Consider the following 18,678-nt stretch of genomic DNA (forward strand, 5'->3'; position numbering starts at 1 on the left):
CTTCCAGGCTAAATCTAAATTTTGTTTTGTATATGAAGAAAGGAAGTTTTATTTTATCAAATTTTTTGGCATTACAATTTATGCAGGTATATTGCTAAATCTCAGAACTTTAAAATAAAAAAAAAAAAGAATAAAAAAATTTATTCTAAACCAAAATCTTCTCACTATCTTCTCAACTTAATGTACATCCATGATGTGTTTTCAATATTTTTCGAAAAATGTATATGGGTTAATAATCAATATTAAATCTTAAAACTCTGAATTAGTCTCTCTAGCAAACTTTTCTTTATATTAATATTTCTATATTATATGTATAGAAATATGAATTGCAGATAATTTACACGCAAACACAGATTTTATTAGAAATTTTTATTTAACATTGTTTTTAAACATTAATGTCATGCATTAAGAATGTATTTCAATGTTTACTGCCAATACTGAAAATTTATGTTACTTATATGTTCATGTTACTTATATGTATATTAACTACAAATTTTAATTATTGGCAATAATTATCGGAATGCAGCCTAACATATGAAGTACAAAACATTTTTCGATATTTAAATTTTTGTAGATACTTGAGTGGTAATCTGAACATAAATTTTATTGCTTGTTCTTTAGATACGTGGATAGTTATAACTTGGACAAGGGACCGGTATTCTATGAGGCATACTATCCGAACACTCGTGACACTCATGAAGAAAAACGCTTTGATCAAAATACGGTGTTGGAAACAAGTTTTCAGGTGCCATTCGAGCGTATCGCGCATTCGGAAACTACAAATCATCCTGTTACGATTAATGAATCATTCATCATTATGGATAACGAAATTTTACCGAGAAAACGGAAAATGACAGAATCTCAACGCAATTATGACACTACAAGTGAACTTGCATCTTTCTCCAATGAACGTTCAACGACTTTCGATGATGATAAAAATTTGCAAGCTGCGAATATCGAAGAAATTTCTAAGCTTGTTAGAAGAGCAATTTCCCGTGATCTAGAAAATTGGAACACTCTTGAAGGATATCTCGATCGTACTGTCCATCGACCTCAGCTGGGAATTTATTCTAGAGAAATTAATAAAAATGGAGAAGACGGTAATTATATGTTTCCAGTAAATCGTAAATTCGTCGAAATGGATTCGTCGAAACTGTCGAGTTTTGAGGCGTCATTACCTCGTAAATTGGATGTGCGTAATGTAAAAGAACGACCTATATATTTCGAAGGAGTCGATACGAGTGGAAGAACTAGCGAAATGAGTATCAGCGGAACGCAAATAGTTGATATACCATCGTTGATCGATATCTCCGACTCGTTACCTCCGGAGAACATTTTTCAACCGCGGCCTCAAATCGTTAGATACTTGTTTTTCAAGAAACCAATGCCTCCGCGATTGGACAAACAAAATGAGAAGCCGATCGATCAATCTACACCACGAACTTACGGTGACGATCTCATTCGTGAAGAAATCAATGATGCCCGCGATAGAATAGGAGAAAATGTCAAAGTAACATCTATCGAAATAAGTGAACAACCACGACACAAAACGCGTCATCATCATGGTGAATTTCCTCATCGTCATCGCTCACAACCCACTGCTTATCCGACTATTTCATAGAAAAATGTATGTAATTTTAATTATTAGATTTATATTGTTTTCCGACTATATCTCGTATCATTAAATAATATTGCCTGTACTATCTCAATACTATTTATTAAATATACCATTAAATATACATGCAATAATTACACTATTCTTTATAACATACTTACAATAAAATATTTTCTGTGACTTATTTTTAAGAGTTATTAATTAATAACATCAGTTAATTTTAAAAGTAAAGAGATTTTTCTCTCTGTCTAATATGCTACTTACTATATAAAGGCATATTCAGTTTAATAAGATTATTAGTGCAACTTAGCCTACTCGATTCGATCATTTTTCTACATTAATCATATAGATTACTTATAGATACTCGGTAAATATATATTTTATATATAATCTTATCAATTTTTCATCCAGCTAAGAAATAATTACAGGCTTCGAATTGTATGCATAATGGAAACAAGCGTGGACGTATTAAATTTTAGATGTTTTCTGCACAATCTTATTACTTATCGATCATAAAAATATTATAGGAATGTTTACAGAATTCTTTTTATAATCTTAATTCTACGTAGTGATGCTTGTATGAAATCCAATACATCGTAATGTAAACCAGAAGTAACTACATTCCGACGCTTCTATATCGATCATGAAGATAAATACAAAGATGAAACCGCAAGTACTTTACACATAGTCTACTCTACTGGAACACAACCTTTTTTGGTGAATAGTCTCAGTTATCTACATCTACAATTTTATGTTTTATTTCTGTGAATTACTTCTTGAACATTAAGCTAAATTCTTATCTTAGTGCGAAAAAAATTCTTCATATCTCTATGGAAAAATGGATTTCTTATTTGATAAAAAAAAAATCATCTACTATACGTTTATGTACTAATTAGGCGAATAAAGAAATTCTTTCTATCTTTCATCCATCAGATATTTTTACCACTTGCTTGTTTTAAAATCAGATCGGGCTTAAAGCAAAATTATGGAATATACTATAATCTCTGCAATTAAAAATATAGTACGTACAAATAAGGAACAGATTTTCAAAATGCGATTTGTTCAAGAAGTTTTGTAATTTGTATTTTTCAGAAAACGAGAAAATACTATGCACACAAGAATTATGCACTTTACAAAAATTAGCAATATGTCAATCAGTAAAATGTAGAATATTAAACAAAATTGCTTAACAATTGCTAAAAATGTTAAACAAATGTATTTTGTTTCTAGTTAAAAACATAATGCACTTCGAAATGTCTATATTTTTTTAGCATATAAATTAAATAAAAACAATGAAAAAATGCTTTCTGAACATCTCAGAGTAGCTTATAACATTGAACACTGAACACTACACGCCATCTCTAACTAAAAAAATGAAATTTTGGACAAAACGCATTTTGAAAGTCTGTTCCTCAATATGTGACAATGAAAAGATGTTATATTAGCTTCAATTTCAACTTGTAAAATTGTGTGTGTGTGTGTGTGTGTGTGTGTGTGTGTGTGTGTGTATGTGTGCATATCTTTTAATTACATGCTTATCAGATATGTCCGAAATAGTAATTTATGAAAATGTCATCGGAAACAATTCGTTATTCGTGTCCAAATATGAATCACATCCAAGGATCCATTAGATTTCAATTCTCAACTAGCTTGTTGTCTCATCTAAAAAATATTTTCTGATACAGAGATAAGACACATGTTACCTTTATAAAATAATACTAATCCTATAAAATATTAATTCTTATAATTTGATTATTATGTTATTGCACTACACAATATTTTTGCCATAAAAATATTTATGCTATCACAATAGAAAAATTAATACCAAAAGAAACGGGAAACATTTGATTCACCTGTATGACAATGTGGATTATAATTGGACATCACAAAATTGCGTAAAATCTGATATGCTTCTTCCAAATTATCATTTTCTATGACAATGTCAAAGTTACCAGGTGTCTCACCTATAAGCAATATGTGAAACATTTAGACATGAGTGTGAATTTTAAATAATTTTCTTAGTAATTAATTGTGCATATTGTGTAAACTATAAAGCATACCATATTCTAATTCAGATTTGGCAACTAATAATCTACGTTTCAAAGATTCTTCAGTTTCTGTGTTTCTATCCTTTAATCGTTGCTCCAATTCCATAATAGATGGTGGTTTTACAAATATGTAAAAGGGATTTAGATCGATGCGTTTTATTTGTTTTACACCTTGTACATCAATATCTAACACGCATATCTTTCCTAAACTTTGTACATCTTCAACTGCTCGTTTGCTAGGGCATTTAGATTGTATATTGTTTTTCTATACAATTATTTAATATTTGTTTATATTTACCTCGTTCCATATAAATTCCCGCTAAATATAGCAGTTTCAATAAACTCCCCATTTTCTATTTGTTCTTGCATTCTTTCTTTGTTTGTGAAATGATAGTGAACCCCATCTTCTTCACCAGGCCGTGGCATTCTAGTTGTATGAGACACCGAAAATTTGAACGTATCGGGAAATTCATCGAACAATTGCTTTATCAGAGTACTTTTTCCAGAGCCCGATGGACCACAGAATACTAACGGACGTAGTCCTTTATGAATCATATTGAAATAGTCTGAAAATATATTTTCCATTCTATCCTTTATTTGCTACTTTGATATTCGAACAGATAAGTTATTTTCAAACGCGCGCTATTTATGTGCCATTTTGTCAGATTAAAATTTTCTTTTTTACGACACCATGAACAAAACCATGGATTCTGCATACCTATTTTTATTGTTCTAAACCATTGTATGAACATAATGATTAAAAGGATGCTGGCCGCTCATAGCAAAATTTTGACTCTGTATAATTCAATCATACAAAAATAGAATGAGAATATAACTATAACTAATGGATGATAGTTTTAAATTTTAAAAAATCATAAATATATACATGATAGTGACTTTTTTTTATCTCGAAATAATAAAATTATTTGTCTCATCGATCGATCAAATTGATAAAACATTTAAAATATTTAAAAAAACTACACTACATAAACAATGTACATAAAGTTAATATCATTTTATATTCAAATAAAATAATATAAAAGCATCATTTTGAGAATTTTGGTCAATTGCTATTCATAGCATCACGATCTTAATGGTTCTATAATAAAACGGGCATCGGATGAAATTTGTCGATGTAATGTGAATTTGTTATATGTATAAACAAGTGAATTGTCTTAAAAATTAATAATCAATATTTTAATAGTTGATTCAGTGCTTTGAATCAACTATTTATGTTGAATCCAGTACATTGAATCAGCAATTTACACTTTTACTATTCTTTTATAACAAATTTTATTACAATACTAGAGAAAGAAGAGTAATAGTTAATCAAATTATCTCCAGGATGTACTTATAAATCATTAATTGATATACACTCTGTTAGGGTACATAGCGCCGACAATGATTCTGATCCTTACCTTTGACTTTCTATATATAAACAAGAGCAAATGATTGTAGTTACGTATAAGACAAAATATAAGCACAATGTAATATAATATAAATACAATAAAATTTAACCGTCTAGTCAACCAATATTGCTATCGAGATACGTATCGTACGATATGTACCCACGGTCCATGGTGTGTGAAATCTGATTCCATCATGTATGTACCAACCAAAATAAGGATGTTCGATCTTCGATCCAAGATTGATTTTTTTAGAAAATCGATTCTTTTATCTTCGATTTTCGATTTTTTAGATTGATTCTTAGAACCTCTCTCATTAATTTGGGGCTGTGTTCAGAAACGTTATCCCGCCCGGTTATTACTCCCAAGTATTACATCCTTGTTTTTTACCGAACATTAAACAGGGATGTCATGAAATTCGTGCAGAAAGAAACATAAGAGAGAACATGAGGGCCTGTTTCTTGTAACCGCAAAATGGTGCCCTCTGAGGATGTGGGTGTAAACTACACAACAATATCCATTTTTGTCGGTGCTCCTGAGTATCAATCATGAACCTTTATCCCTAGGAAAGTGAAAATTTTAATGGAAAATTTTTCACTTTTCATTTTTCATCTTAAGAAAAAAGTTTCATGATTGACATCCTGATGGAAATAAGCCGCTGAAATCTCTATTAATTTGACAGATTTATTTCAGCGATTTCAGCGATTTAATTCCATCAGGCCTATTTATTTCCACCGCAAAAAAATGAATATTATTGTAGGTCTGTTCGCGTTGATTGCACTTTTGGCACTCGACATTTTCGCTTTCTCTTTTTTCAAAGCAAAATATGGATCTATCTCATTTTAAGTGCAAAAATGTTTGCGGATTTCATGCAATGCATTAGGGCCTGTGCAGTTTATATCCACTTCTTCTGAAGACAGTAAAAGGCGATAGACATGAAGAATGGCTTCAATTAATTGACAAAGAAACATTGTTGGAAAGGACTGTATCTGTGAGATATAATTTTTTATCTGTGAGGTGTTATTTTCCCTTATAATACAATCATATATAAGTTTTGAATAATCGCGCGTCTTAGATCCAAAATGGCGGCAATTCGCGGTAGTTTGTTATCTATGACTTTAGTCTCGTTTGCATGATAGGTCATATCAATTTTATATGAAGAATATTCCATTCTTCATGCAGAATTAATGACAATTATTTACGTCTTCCTGTTACATTCAGAGCATCATATCAAAGAATTAATGTCTCTATTTTTAGATTATATGTGTCGATTGTGTGTATATGAGGAGTTTTGCGATTTAAACGCCGAGCACTACTAATGCCAATTCAGCAACCTGATTTTGACTAGAGTCTCTAGAACCACCAGAGTCTGGCCATGCCCTAAAAATTTCTTAAATATGACCTACATGAGGATTTTTGCCGATTTTGCGTATTGACTCGCTTTTCGATACAGCTTTAAAATTCTAACTGACAGTCGTAGGAACGTATAAATCTTATTATACATTATTTTAAAGAAAATATAATTTAAGATTGTACTTTTCTAAAAAATAAAATGACTTCCTACGAACTTCCTAAGAATTTTTTCAAATCACCACAAAAATAATTTATACAATTGTCAATTTATTTAACAAATCATTAACGATAAGCATTACAATAACACAATGATTATATGATTTATTTCATTTTTTGTAGTTACTGTAATTTTTTTAGATTCAAATCCACATAAACATCGAGATTTTAAACATTTTAAAATTACAAATCACGAGTTTAGGTGGAAATACACGCACACACGCATACCAGAGACACATACTTATCCAATAAACATCAAGTCAAAAAATGAATTTGATCTAACTACATTGCACAGATAAAATTTTACATGTAATATCGAAATCTTTAAATTATTAAATTATAATTGATTATAGCTCAACATGATTATATCAGGCAACATTTTTTCATTGGCTAAATCTATAAGATTTAGCAATTATAAGTATAAAAAAAAATAATTAAAAAATAACTAAACTATTTATTTTGACCATTACGCAATTAACTATAAATAAATATCACATTCGGTTCACTGTCATAAATGTTTCGTTATATACTTTCCACGATGATATTAATGTCATTTACAATATGGGCACTGCTACTTGTACTTTCAAACATGATTTTGTTCTCCTAAGTATCTTCTATCTTGAGATAAAAGTTAATCTGTACATAAGATATTCAAGTTAAATTTGAGGGGGGCCCGCTGGATTTGCTTTATTTGTTCTACGACGTGCCAATTCAGACATAACCACGGGACCAATATGTGGTGATCTTGGGCTACTTGCTATTACTCTGTATGTCTCTGCAACTGCCATCTGAAATTATAATATTATGATAAATTTGTTAAAAATGTTATATAGAAAAGGAATAACATATTTTCAATTGTAACATATTTTCAAATAAATGCTACAAATACATCTATTATTAACAATAACAATCTATATTGTTAACGAAATAAATATTTGCGAAAGTAATTATTACTTTTCGATAGTAATATATTCATACCTTTAGGCTATGTGGATCTTTAATAACATCCGGCAATACTTTTGGAGGGATACGATGTCGATTTACAATCCATGGATATTTTAAAATCATAGTTGCTGTAGGTCTTCGAGTGGGATCCAAGTGCAACATTCTCTTAACTAGTTCTTTAGCTTCGGTGGAAATATGACACCATATCCCATTTTCCACGTCTATATATCCTGAACCAATACGATCTAATATATCACTGGCACTATCTCCTGGGCTGTTACGAAAGGGCGTGTACCTATGTATCAAGTAAAAAAAAATGATAAAATCAATTCCTATCATTTTATAATTGCATATATTAAGTAGTTATTTCATTCTCAAAGTTTTTAATACCCAGCTAGCATGATGTATAATAAAACTCCGAGTGACCAAATGTCACATGCTGCATCATATCCTTGACGTTTCAACACTTCAGGTGCTACAAAGTTGGCTGTATAACAGGGCGTCATTAACAAACCGTTCTCCGCTCGTAATTGTGTTGCAAAACCAAGGTCACATATACAAAGTGTTGTTGGATCACCACCAGGTTTTGTGTACAGAATATTTGATGGCTTCAAATCTCTATGAACAACCTATTTTTTTTTTTTAAGCAACAACTTCATCGTTTCCTTGTATGTAGGTGAATTTCATATAGATGTACAAATTGAAGTAACTATACAAAAATGTTTGTCATATTTATACATTTAAAGATCACACTTACTCCGTTCTCATGGAGATAATGTACCACACTTGTAACAGTATAAATGACCTCAGCAGCTTCTCTTTCGGTGAAATTTCGTCTTTGTAGCAAACGATCGAGGAGTTCACCACCGCGTAAAAGTTCCAATACTAGATAAACTCGTTTATCATCTTCATGAACTGCTCTCAACGTTACAATGTGAGGATGTCTACCATATCGTAGTAGAATTTCTATTTCCTCTGTCGGATCTCGTTTCGATTTCTCAATCACCTATTTCATTAAATCATTTAGCTAGCTTTCTATTTCGCATATCTTTTCACAGATACATCTTATTTCAACTTTTATACAGAACTTTACCTTTACAGCATACTCCATTTTGGATGCTGTGTGAACAGCCAAGTAAACCACACTGTAACTTCCTCTGCCAATTTCATGTTTAAATTCGTATTCGTCAGTTATGGAAACAGGATTAACATAGGTTGGAAAAATAGCACTAATGTTATCATAGTGTCTATATTCATGAGATATAACACGATCCGCATCCGTAAGTAAACAGGGTGCGACAAAACTGAATCCGCGAAATAATTCATGAGCATTTGCGCTAGGTGGTACTCCAGGAGAATCTGAAAAAATATGTCATAGTATATCTTTTATAATCAGGATGTGATTTTATATAATTATTAACTTGATTCTATAATTACATAATTATTAACTTGATAACTCTATTTTATGTCCTTCTTTTTCTTTCTATTTAAAAAAAAAAAAAAAAAAAAAAACTTACCTTTAGGTGTTTTACAAGTAAATTCGCTGTCGAAGTAAAATGCATTGTCCTCCCTAACAGCTGGTTTAAATGGTGGTCTTATTTCTTTTTTATAAAGAGCGTCCCAATCAATGGTAGCAAAGAAAATATGACTTTTAATCTCTTCCACTCCACCTAAAAAATAAAAAAATTTACGTATAAAAAAACTTCTACACGATAGCAGGTATGCGTTACTTAAGGCTCTATTATTTCTTCAAAGCATATAAAATATGTAAGGCAAGCCCTTTACCAGATCCAAGACGATTTGCTGGATTCCTTTTGAATAATACTCTCAAAAGCGCTTGCGCTTCTGATGAAAGATTGTGCGGCATACCGAGTTTAGCTTTCAAAATTTGTGTCATCGTTTCTTTGCGATTTGCACCTTGGAATGGGAGGGCGCCTGTCAGCATTTCAAACTGAAAAATTTAAAAAGCGTCACATAATTTTGATTTTTCTTTTTACAGCTATGATAATTTACATTCAGTAATCATATTCAGATGTGATATTTAAAGTTTAACCCTAACCATTAAAACACCAAAACTCCACCAATCCGCTGTAAAAGTATGTCCTTTTCTGTTGACAATTTCAGGTGCCATATATTCAACAGTGCCACAAAATGAATATGCTTTCGAATCGTCTAAAGGTTGCTTGCTTAAGCCAAAATCTGTCAAAGATATATGGCCTTCTGTATCTAACAAAATGCTATCGCGTAAAAAAAAAAGTTAATTAAATATTTTAATAGTCAATGCTTGTTAAAGAAACATATGATATGTATATATAATATGTAAACAATACAAACTTTTCAGGCTTCAAATCCCGATAAATAATTCCGAGTTTATGTATATGATCCAATGCAAGTGCCAGTTCTGCTAAATAAAATTTGACATCCTCTTCTGTAAACATTACCTGAAAGATTAATTATAGTAATAATTACAAATATATTTGAGAGTTTATTTCAATGATTGTAGTGTGGAAATTATATCGCCATTATCTCAGCTGAAAATGTATTTCGCATAGATATAATTTTCATCCAAAAAATATCGCGTTCTCGAAATCGCGAGAGAACACATGCGAATATCGAAGATACCTGCTCAAGCTGTTCGAATCAGAAAAAAAGGACAACACAGAGAGACAGACACGAGACAGTTATATTGACGAATGTAAACAGCGGCAGCAAAGCGAGTAATAATCAACGAGACGTTTAAACTGCATTCATTTATCGGAGCATGTGTCAAATAATCCGACATTGCAGTCGAGCGCAATGTTGTACATGCTGTAAGTCGCTAGAGAAATTAGATGCAACTGCTGCATTTCGAAGAAAACTAAACCACAGGATCACATATATTTTAAATCGAAATTTCGAAGCCTTCTTTGAACGACCGAAAACAAATCATGTTTTCTCCGAAAATAAGGTCGAATAAGCAATCGAGAGAAGTGAACACTTCTCTATCGGCTCTCATTATATTAAGTAAATCTGACGATTGGAATAAAGACTTTTTTTTCGGAATCGATCATTGATATTGGCCACAATCGTAATCGTATCACAATCTCAATCTCCATCAATAACCATCAAAGTATATCTATTTTTTTTAGCTAAAGTTCTTGCATGATTCATCTTTCTTCCTTCTCTTTCCATATTGGAGAGAAAAAAAAGAGTTAAACCATATAAGAAATTCAGCTAAAAAGAACAGAACTCATGTTTCATCAGAAAACAATATTTACTTGTGTTCTCTTAGTTATGCTAATTGTGAAGAAGTATAAGCCATATGAGATATGTAGCAATTTGCAAGCAACAAAATCTTACCTCTTTAGACAATCTGGAAAAGAGATCACCACCCCTTAGAAAATCAAGAATTAAATAAAGTTTTCCTTCAGTTTGGAATGCATAATGCAGCCGGACGATGAATGGATGTTCTACATCTACCAATATATTTCTTTCCATTTTGGTTCTAACTCTATCACGAACTAAGAAAAGTGGATAATACAATAACTATAATAATTTGAGACACTTGCAAATATTTTGTAATATTTTAAGATACCTTTTAAAGTTGCCTTCTTCAGAACTTTCATAGCATATAGAGTCCCGCTATCTTTTCCAACAACTTTTCTTACTAAAAATACCTACAAAAGTATTGAAGAAATAAAACAAAATATGTGTGTTATACAAAGTATCAAAAAATATTTAAATATTATATATGCAATTTTGTATTTATTATTCTTACTTTGCCAAAGGATCCTTGGCCAAGAACTTTTAATAATTCAAAGTGAGAGGGTTCAGCCTTCTCATAACCATCCCTTGTCATATCACGTACTTCAATTTCATGAGATTCCGAGCAACCATTTGATCTTTCAATTAAATTTCCTTGAGTGATCATTGTTTCTTCCTGATTTTCAGCTGGAAGAATCTCTGTACTTTGCTAAACAGAAGCAAAAGACAGAAAATGAAGGTATTTTTCAAGGTGAGATATTTTACAATCTATTATAATGTTAAAGTAAAGAAAAAAGAAACAGAAAAAAAGAACAAGAATTCTTCTGAAAAAGTGACAGTGGTTTGGAATTCGCTGTTTCAAAGAAAATTACAACCCACGAATATTGAGAGAAATTGAGTTTTACCTTTTCATTTGTACGATGCTCCGTCCAAGGAGCCGTTAGAGTTGCCAACGGCATTATATCTAAAGTTTTGTTTATTTTCGAGATTGCAAACGTTTTTGTGAAATTCTTATATATTTATTAAATTGTTACTAACATGTACAAGTGTTTACTGCAAAAAACAATTTTATTAGTTGACTCTGATTAACAAACCAACAGTAGAAACCCACAGTCAACTATTAATCACTACTACCACTCGCTACTTGCAACCACTCACTACTGCTACATATCCATATGTATGCGTGTAGTTCATGCAATATACATAAACATATGCATAAATGTATATGTTTATATATATATGTATGTTTATATATATGTATGTATATGTATGTATATATATATGTTATATGTATGTATGCATATATATATATACGTATGTTTATATATATGTATGTATATATTTATTTATATATATATATATATGCATATATATAAATACGCATGCGTATATACACATATCTATTATACGTATATTTATATATTACCAGAGAGAAACTTAAGAGAAGCTATGCCTTTTTAGTGTTACCGTCGAAATCATCCATACACTATCTCCACTACATTCATTTTCAGTTTGGGAACTACGTAACTACATACATTTTCTGATGCTATCGATAAAATCGTATCATCGAAAATAGTAGTTCGTGTCTGTATTAAATCCTCAGGGGATCGATTTAAATGGAGGTAAAAATTACAAAAAGTGAGCAATTATGAATACTCTAGTGAATTTGCTCATTTTTGTAATTTTCACCTCAGGGTCGATTCTGTATCTTTAAACAAGGTGAAAATTATAAAAGTGAGCAAATTTACTAGATGTAAATTGACTAATGAAATTATTAGTATTCTAATAAATTCGTTCACTTTTATAATTTTCACCTCGTTTCAAAATACAGAATCGAAGATATACAATCGATTCCCAGGATAGAAACATATCGACTATTCATAGGAAGGATAGTTCAATTTGAACGAAAAAATTTTTATTTCGCATCTCCTATATATATAAATAAAAATTATTGAATTTTAATAAACAAAATTGAAAATTCAAACAAGTTAATTTAGTAAATTTTGCTTGTGCGTGTATAATATTTATCTTATAATATCTTAATATAAAATTATGAAGTTATGGGCCTATATTCAGAAAGCGCTTACAGCGATGTTCGCGCATTAACTTGCTATAATTTACGTTACACACACTATAGAATTTTAGAGATAAAAGCGCGCTTTTATCGATTTTAAATACGGGTCAATGATCTTTATGCAAATTTATAATACAGTTAAGCGGTCGTTTTTTATTACTGCACTTTCTGAACTAATATACACAGTGTAATAAGTTGAAATGAAACAAATATGTTTGTTCCACTTCAACTTATTGCCACAGTATAGCTATTGTGTTATTGCATCGGTTTAGAGTGCAGCAATAAAAAACAGATCTAAGGCTGGAATCAAACTACGTATTGAAGATTGAAATTGAAGATTGAAGATTGAAACTTTGACCAATGAAAAATTTTAGCTTCTATTGTTTTGATTGGTCAAATTTTAATCTTTTAATCTACAATCTCAATCTTCAAATAGTTAAGGTTTCAGCCTTAAGCCCGATGTCCACGATACTAGAAATTGGTCTGAGATTTCGGAGAGAAAAAATTAACAAATCACATTTGAACAATTTGATTACATGACTATTGCGATTGGTCAATTCTTCTTTCATCATCCCAGATCTCAGACCGATTTCTAGCATCATAGACATAAGGCTTTAGAAAGATTTGCATCAATCTGAAGTAAAATGGCGTCTAAGGCCGGAATTAGATTACGCATTAAAGAATGAAATTGAAAATTGGAAGATTGAAGTTTGACCATTCAGAACAAAAAGAGTTAAAATTTCTTTGTTCTTATTGGTGAAATTTTAATTTTTAAGCTTTAATTTCAATTATCAATGCATAGTCTGATTCTGGCCTAACAAGGATTCTATTAAACCGGAATTAGACTGTGCATTAAAGATTGAGATTGAAGATTTAAGATTAAAATTTCACCAATGAGGACAAAGAAATTCTGACTCTTTTTGTTCTAATTGGTCAAACTTCAATCTATCAATCTTCAATCTCATTCTGCAATGCGTAGTTTGATTCCGGTCTTAGACCCACGATGCTAAAGTTCGGTCCGAGTTCTCGGATCGAGAAATGTGTAGCCAATCAACTTACAGTTTTTACGAAAAATCGATAAATTGATTGGCTACACATTTCTCAGTTCGAGAATTCAAATCGAGTTCTAACACTGTGAACACACGGCTTAAGCCCGGATCTACCACAGATTTTTAAGAGGGCAGGACGGGAAAAAGTTTTGTTTCAGTTTGATTTTATAAAACGAGTGTTGTGTAGGTGGTTGTTGATGTATTAATTTTATTTTGATGTTTAATTCGTTAGTGTCGGAAATAAGTTGCCACTCTCTAAATTGATAAAGATATCTATAAAGATATTAGTAAAGTACATGAAAAGAATGTTAATTGACATAAATGACGTTCAGGATTTAATGATTGAACTAATATTATAAATCATATTTTAAGTGATTTAAACATGCCGTGTTGGTATTATGAAAAGAAAGAACTTCGCAATACACCATCTATTCAAGATGGTATCGATTATGACACGGAATGTAGATATCGAAAAGAAGGTGCACGTTTTATAATAGATACTGGTACAAAAATGGATTTAGGTTATAATACGATGGCAACGGGTGTTGTTTATTTTCATCGATTCTACATGTTTCATTCATTCAAAAACTTTCCGCGATATGTAAGTGTATTTTATTATTATATATTGAAATATATATACATAACAATATGTAACTATGTATATATATGTTTGTAGTCAAAATTAATTACAAGTGTCGACATGTTGTATCCATTAAAATATCTTCTGAGAATTACAATATTATGATATATAGGTAACTGCTTGCTGCTGTTTACTCTTAGCTGGAAAAGTTGAAGAAACTCCAAAGAAATGTAAGGATATCATAAGGACTGCCAAAACTTTAGTGTCGGAACAAAAGTTTATGACATTTGGAGAAGACCCTAAAGTAAGTTTTTAAAAGAGATGTTTTAATATTGTACTAATGTATCAAGTTTATTTTTTTTTTTCTTTAGGAAGAAGTTTTGATTTTGGAGAGAATTTTATTGCAAACTATTAAATTTGATCTACAAGTGGAACATCCATACAGTTATTTACTAAAATATGCAAAGTGTCTGAAAGGTAATTATAAAGTTGTTTTTTTTGTTTTTTGTACTATAGAATTATATACAATAGAACGCTGTTTATTAGAGGCGCTTAAAATATATAAATATTTCTAATGAAAGTTTTGTTCCATTTCTAGGTGATAAAAACAAGTTGCAAAAGATGGTTCAAATGGCTTGGACATTTGTTAATGATAGGTATATGAAGTTATAAATAAATAATAATAATAATATTAAAATTTAATAATAATATTAAAAATATTAATTACAATGCACATACATATTTTTGATGTATAAATAAGCCTTTTTAATATTTTTTTCAGTTTATGTACCACTCTATCGCTGCAGTGGGAACCAGAGATCATAGCTGTCGCTCTAATGTATTTGGCAGGAAAATTAAGCAAATTTGAAGTAGTAGATTGGGTTGGAAGACAACCGAAACATTTACGCTGGTGGGATATGTTTGTTGAAGATGTGACTATGGATCTTTTAGAAGGTGATCTTATGTAATTTTCATTTCTTAAGAGATTTGCGTTGCTTTAACATTCTTAAAAATGCTCCTACCATAGCATTTACTCATTCTAAGTGCTCATTGAAGCGAGTAAGAATTATAGCAGAAACACTGAAATATGTGCAAATGAATTTAAAGTGTCTTTATCATTATTTGTTGTTACAGATTAGTAATAACTAATATATTGAACGTATTTTTAGATATTTGCCATCAGGTATTGGATTTATATTCACAAGCTAATAATGCCAAACCACCAGATTCGCCTCCTATGATACCATCCAGTGAAATGTGTAGGGAACGATCTGTTACTGCTACTACTGTCGAATCTGCATCTAATACACCAAATGGTGAGTAACAGTAATATAGTATTGACAATCACAAATGTATCGATTTGTAACTCATTTGATTAAAAGTTATATTTTAGTATAATGGTTAACAAATGTTGTAGTTACACCTGGAAAATCCTCTAAAAGCATGGAAGCATCAACAGTTTCTGCAAATGGATGTCCATCTACAGACGTCACAGACACAATAAAACCAATAGATACTTCAACGGCACATTTTCCTACATATGCAGCAAACTTTGCATCTAACAACACAAATTATCCACCAGCATTTCCACCTACCAATGTTTCGGTTCCTCCTCCTCCTGTAAATACAATGAATCATATCGTGCCAACGATGCATCATATTGGATCGTCCACTGCTATTCGCCCTACACCACCTTCAGCACCGACTGCCAATCAAACTTTTCAACCATATTCCTATCCAACAAACGCATCATATTTTTCAGCGAATAATCCAATTCCACCGGCTGCACCGCCACGTAATTATTATCCACCGCAACCATAACGGAAAATAATATATCGCGCGTTTAGTGTAAGTTGCGTCAGTGCATTATCTTAATTTAAAACAAACATTAGATTATCCAAGACATTACCAATTTAATTGTAAATTTTGAGTATGTGTGTATTGTATATTTGCGATGTTATCAACAGCATATAATTGTATAAACTTTTTTTTGTACTATAAATGAAACGACAGTTCTTAACTTTTTTCTTTCTCCACATAACTATTAATATATGACAAAACAAAAAGAATTAGCATTTGATTTATACTTGATTGATTCAGATATTGATCGATAAAAGGAAGAATGAATTAGAATATTTCACATGTAAAGATTGCCTTTACTAAAAGGCTTTTCCTTGAATTTGGGTTGTAATTTACAAGGTATTTCATCAGTTAAAACTTGTAAAATTGGTTCTGCACATTTGGAATCTAACACAAAACTGTCGATATACAATATATATAACTTAGCTGGTTTGCCAATAAGTTCAGCATAAGACAAGACTGAAACAAGTAAACAATGTCAATTTCATTGATTTTTATATAATATCTTTTGTATTTGGTACATGCGTTTCATGTATATTATATGTAAATACCAACCTCCTGCACCTACTCCAAATACAATATTTGGTTGTTCCAATGGCTCAATTCCACATTTTGAAACATTCACCGTTTTAGTAGCCAATATTCTTAAAAATGAAGCAGAATCTGGGACGCTCGTACTTTGAAATTGCGATATATGACAACACAATATTGAAATTATGTTTTCTGAACTTAGTAACAAGTCATATATCTGTAAAGATAGAAAAAGATATATTTCTTTGATTATAAATCAGAAATTGAAAGATAGGTAGATGAATGTCATAAGCTAATCAGCACATACCTGATTTACAAATTTTCCAGCATTTTTTGTATCAAACAGTGGTAAAATTACACACACATATATTTGTTTGTCAATATGATAAATAACTGAAACTTTTTTATGATTTTCATTTTCTATGATACATACTTCTTCCATTTTGGGACATAAACATTGTTCCACAAATGCTAAAATAAAATAATTGGTCTAATAATATAATATATAACAAAAACGTAAAATATAAAAAGAGTATTAATATTACGAATTAATGGATCTCCTTCTATTACAATGAACTTTTGTATACATTCTGGTTTATCTTTCAACCAGCGAACGTATAATTCCCTAAAATTTTAATCATTTTTGAGTCATAACAATAATAAGTAAAAGATAAATAACAATCTGTTGACATCATAATTTTAACTCACAGAGAATGTTCTGTATTATCAGTTGGTTCGTATTCATCTTCGTCATCCCAAAATGCTCGTGATGATGGAAATATTACTTCTCCGAAGTGACTAACCATTTTTTAATTAAACGTCCTATAAAGAGAAATAAAAAGAAATTAAGAGAAACTAAGATGTCAAATCAGTTAATATTCTTTTAACTCATATGTCGATTCTCTTCTTATAAAACGATCATTAATCGTATGAATTGTCAAATCAATGATAACCTGTGTTATTAAATTGCAGAGTCAGAGCAGAAATCGTCTCATTCGCGTCTCACGCATAATGCTGATATATAAATTATGATAGCGTCAATTTTAATCATGTGATCGGATTCAACAGTTGAGTGAGCGCTCGCTGCTATTGATATATTCTTCCAGATCTAAAATGCTGATTGGACGATCTAAAAGAAAGTGAACGCTCACTCAACTGTGAGTCCGTTGAAAGTAGCCTTTCTGTCACTAAAGGTGCCTTTTTATGCTGACGCTTAATCGGCTCAAGATTCATTTTCAGCATCAAAATAGATCATGTGATCAAAATTGATATTCGTCAGTTTTTATCATGTGACTTATTTGGTGCCGAAAATGAGCGTCGAACTTTAATATGTACCTCTTGAACTAATGCAATCAACGCAGGAACAGAAAACTAGTGGCGTCCTAGAATATTTCTTACTTCGATAGGGACTTTTGGACTCCATAAATGATTTCGTGCAGTGGCTATCGTTAAGTATCATAACCTTGTTCTGAATTCTGATTAACGTGACGATTAATATAGTATAAATTATTCATCGAATATTTTGAAACAATTTTTTGTTAAATTTCATTTTCGTATATTGCGTTGCGTGCATCCAGTACTATCGATATTCAAGTGAGTGCCGTTTTTTTCCCGCCGGTTTCGTCGTTTGTGTTGTCGTCGCCGTCGTCGTCGCCGTCGCCGCCGTCGCCGTCGCCGCCGTCGCCGTCGTCGCCGTCGTCGTCGTCGTCGTCGCACTGGTCTATTAACGACCGTTCACTGCACAAAAATTTCTGCACT

General features: G+C 31.1%; 6 protein-coding genes across 11 annotated transcripts in view; 3 read left to right on the forward strand and 3 right to left on the reverse strand.

The window, feature by feature from the left end:
* The window catches only part of LOC108688287, a 2,428-nt gene extending 807 nt beyond the window's left edge, over positions 1-1,621 (forward strand). Inside the window, exon 3 of the mRNA XM_018194476.1 lies at positions 622-1,621. Within this exon, the coding sequence (XP_018049965.1) occupies positions 622-1,621 (1,000 nt within the window). The remainder of the gene's footprint in view (positions 1-621) is intronic.
* A 1,353-nt stretch (positions 1,622-2,974) lies between these two features.
* On the reverse strand, positions 2,975-5,475 carry LOC108688281 (guanylate kinase). Of its 4 annotated transcripts, none has more exons than XM_018194467.1 (5): positions 5,280-5,475; positions 3,962-4,229; positions 3,676-3,899; positions 3,469-3,579; positions 2,975-3,277 (listed from the first exon to the last, which is right to left on the reverse strand). In XM_018194467.1, exons 2-5 carry the CDS (start codon positions 4,216-4,218, stop codon positions 3,261-3,263), a joined length of 609 nt encoding a protein of 202 aa, XP_018049956.1. In that variant the 5' UTR covers positions 4,219-4,229; positions 5,280-5,475; the 3' UTR covers positions 2,975-3,260. The 4 variants fall into 4 exon arrangements, with proteins under 4 accessions (XP_018049956.1, XP_018049958.1, XP_018049957.1 ...); XM_018194469.1 differs by having other exon boundaries at positions 5,232-5,333; XM_018194468.1 differs by lacking the exon at positions 5,280-5,475 and adding an exon at positions 5,082-5,137.
* Positions 5,476-7,165: 1,690 nt separating this feature from the next.
* LOC108688242 (ribosomal protein S6 kinase 2 beta) lies at positions 7,166-11,864 on the reverse strand. Its single transcript, XM_018194413.1, has 13 exons — positions 11,732-11,864; positions 11,341-11,535; positions 11,158-11,239; positions 10,923-11,083; positions 9,918-10,024; positions 9,643-9,820; positions 9,369-9,534; positions 9,101-9,253; positions 8,677-8,942; positions 8,341-8,589; positions 7,974-8,212; positions 7,617-7,878; positions 7,166-7,426 (listed from the first exon to the last, which is right to left on the reverse strand). Exons 1-13 carry the CDS (start codon positions 11,783-11,785, stop codon positions 7,295-7,297), a joined length of 2,244 nt encoding a protein of 747 aa, XP_018049902.1. The 5' UTR covers positions 11,786-11,864; the 3' UTR covers positions 7,166-7,294.
* Positions 11,865-14,331: 2,467 nt separating this feature from the next.
* LOC108688240 (cyclin-K) lies at positions 14,332-16,544 on the forward strand. The gene is made up of 7 exons (XM_018194411.1): positions 14,332-14,550; positions 14,702-14,833; positions 14,901-15,006; positions 15,128-15,185; positions 15,311-15,483; positions 15,699-15,845; positions 15,947-16,544. The coding sequence occupies exons 1-7, from the start codon at positions 14,332-14,334 to the stop codon at positions 16,348-16,350; spliced, it is 1,239 nt and encodes a 412-aa protein (XP_018049900.1). The 3' UTR covers positions 16,351-16,544.
* LOC108688241 (proteasome assembly chaperone 1) lies at positions 16,423-17,979 on the reverse strand. Its single transcript, XM_018194412.1, has 6 exons — positions 17,874-17,979; positions 17,629-17,742; positions 17,466-17,545; positions 17,228-17,391; positions 16,945-17,137; positions 16,423-16,848 (listed from the first exon to the last, which is right to left on the reverse strand). The coding sequence occupies exons 2-6, from the start codon at positions 17,724-17,726 to the stop codon at positions 16,667-16,669; spliced, it is 717 nt and encodes a 238-aa protein (XP_018049901.1). The 5' UTR covers positions 17,727-17,742; positions 17,874-17,979; the 3' UTR covers positions 16,423-16,666.
* A 227-nt stretch (positions 17,980-18,206) lies between these two features.
* The window catches only part of LOC108688308 (flotillin-2), a 110,877-nt gene continuing 110,405 nt past the window's right edge, over positions 18,207-18,678 (forward strand). For 2 of the 3 annotated variants that reach the window (XM_018194500.1, XM_018194501.1), the window contains exon 1: positions 18,207-18,513. The gene's annotated coding sequence lies outside the window, so the exon portion shown is untranslated. The remainder of the gene's footprint in view (positions 18,514-18,678) is intronic. The other variant, XM_018194502.1, reaches the window with a different exon arrangement.

Source organism: Atta colombica, unplaced genomic scaffold, assembly GCF_001594045.1.
Source record: "Atta colombica isolate Treedump-2 unplaced genomic scaffold, Acol1.0 scaffold228, whole genome shotgun sequence".
Taxonomy (NCBI): Eukaryota; Metazoa; Arthropoda; class Insecta; order Hymenoptera; family Formicidae; genus Atta; species Atta colombica.

What these genes read in the sequence shown, in the direction of transcription:
- LOC108688281 (XM_018194466.1), bottom strand. Translation starts at nt 4,415, where the DNA reads ATGTTCATACAATGGTTTAGAACAATAAAAATAG. An exon ending in GTTTAGAACAATAAAAATAG is followed by an intron (nt 4,230 to 4,381) that starts GTATGCAGAATC and finishes ATATATTTTCAG; the next exon opens with ACTATTTCAATATGATTCAT. An exon ending in GGGAATTTATATGGAACGAG is followed by an intron (nt 3,900 to 3,961) that starts GTAAATATAAAC and finishes TAAATGCCCTAG; the next exon opens with CAAACGAGCAGTTGAAGATG.
- LOC108688240 (XM_018194411.1), top strand. Translation starts at nt 14,332, where the DNA reads ATGCCGTGTTGGTATTATGAAAAGAAAGAACTTCGCAATACACCATCT. An exon ending in TGGACATTTGTTAATGATAG is followed by an intron (nt 15,186 to 15,310) that starts GTATATGAAGTT and finishes TATTTTTTTCAG; the next exon opens with TTTATGTACCACTCTATCGC. An exon ending in TGCATCTAATACACCAAATG is followed by an intron (nt 15,846 to 15,946) that starts GTGAGTAACAGT and finishes CAAATGTTGTAG; the next exon opens with TTACACCTGGAAAATCCTCT.
- LOC108688242 (XM_018194413.1), bottom strand. Translation starts at nt 11,785, where the DNA reads ATGCCGTTGGCAACTCTAACGGCTCCTTGGACGGAGCATCGTACAAAT. An exon ending in AGCAAATCGTCTTGGATCTG is followed by an intron (nt 9,254 to 9,368) that starts GTAAAGGGCTTG and finishes TTTATTTTTTAG; the next exon opens with GTGGAGTGGAAGAGATTAAA. An exon ending in ATTATCTCCATGAGAACGGA is followed by an intron (nt 8,213 to 8,340) that starts GTAAGTGTGATC and finishes AAAAAAAAATAG; the next exon opens with GTTGTTCATAGAGATTTGAA.
- LOC108688241 (XM_018194412.1), bottom strand. Translation starts at nt 17,726, where the DNA reads ATGGTTAGTCACTTCGGAGAAGTAATATTTCCATCATCACGAGCATTT. An exon ending in GATAATACAGAACATTCTCT is followed by an intron (nt 17,546 to 17,628) that starts GTGAGTTAAAAT and finishes TTAAAATTTTAG; the next exon opens with GGAATTATACGTTCGCTGGT. An exon ending in CTGGAAAATTTGTAAATCAG is followed by an intron (nt 17,138 to 17,227) that starts GTATGTGCTGAT and finishes CTATCTTTACAG; the next exon opens with ATATATGACTTGTTACTAAG.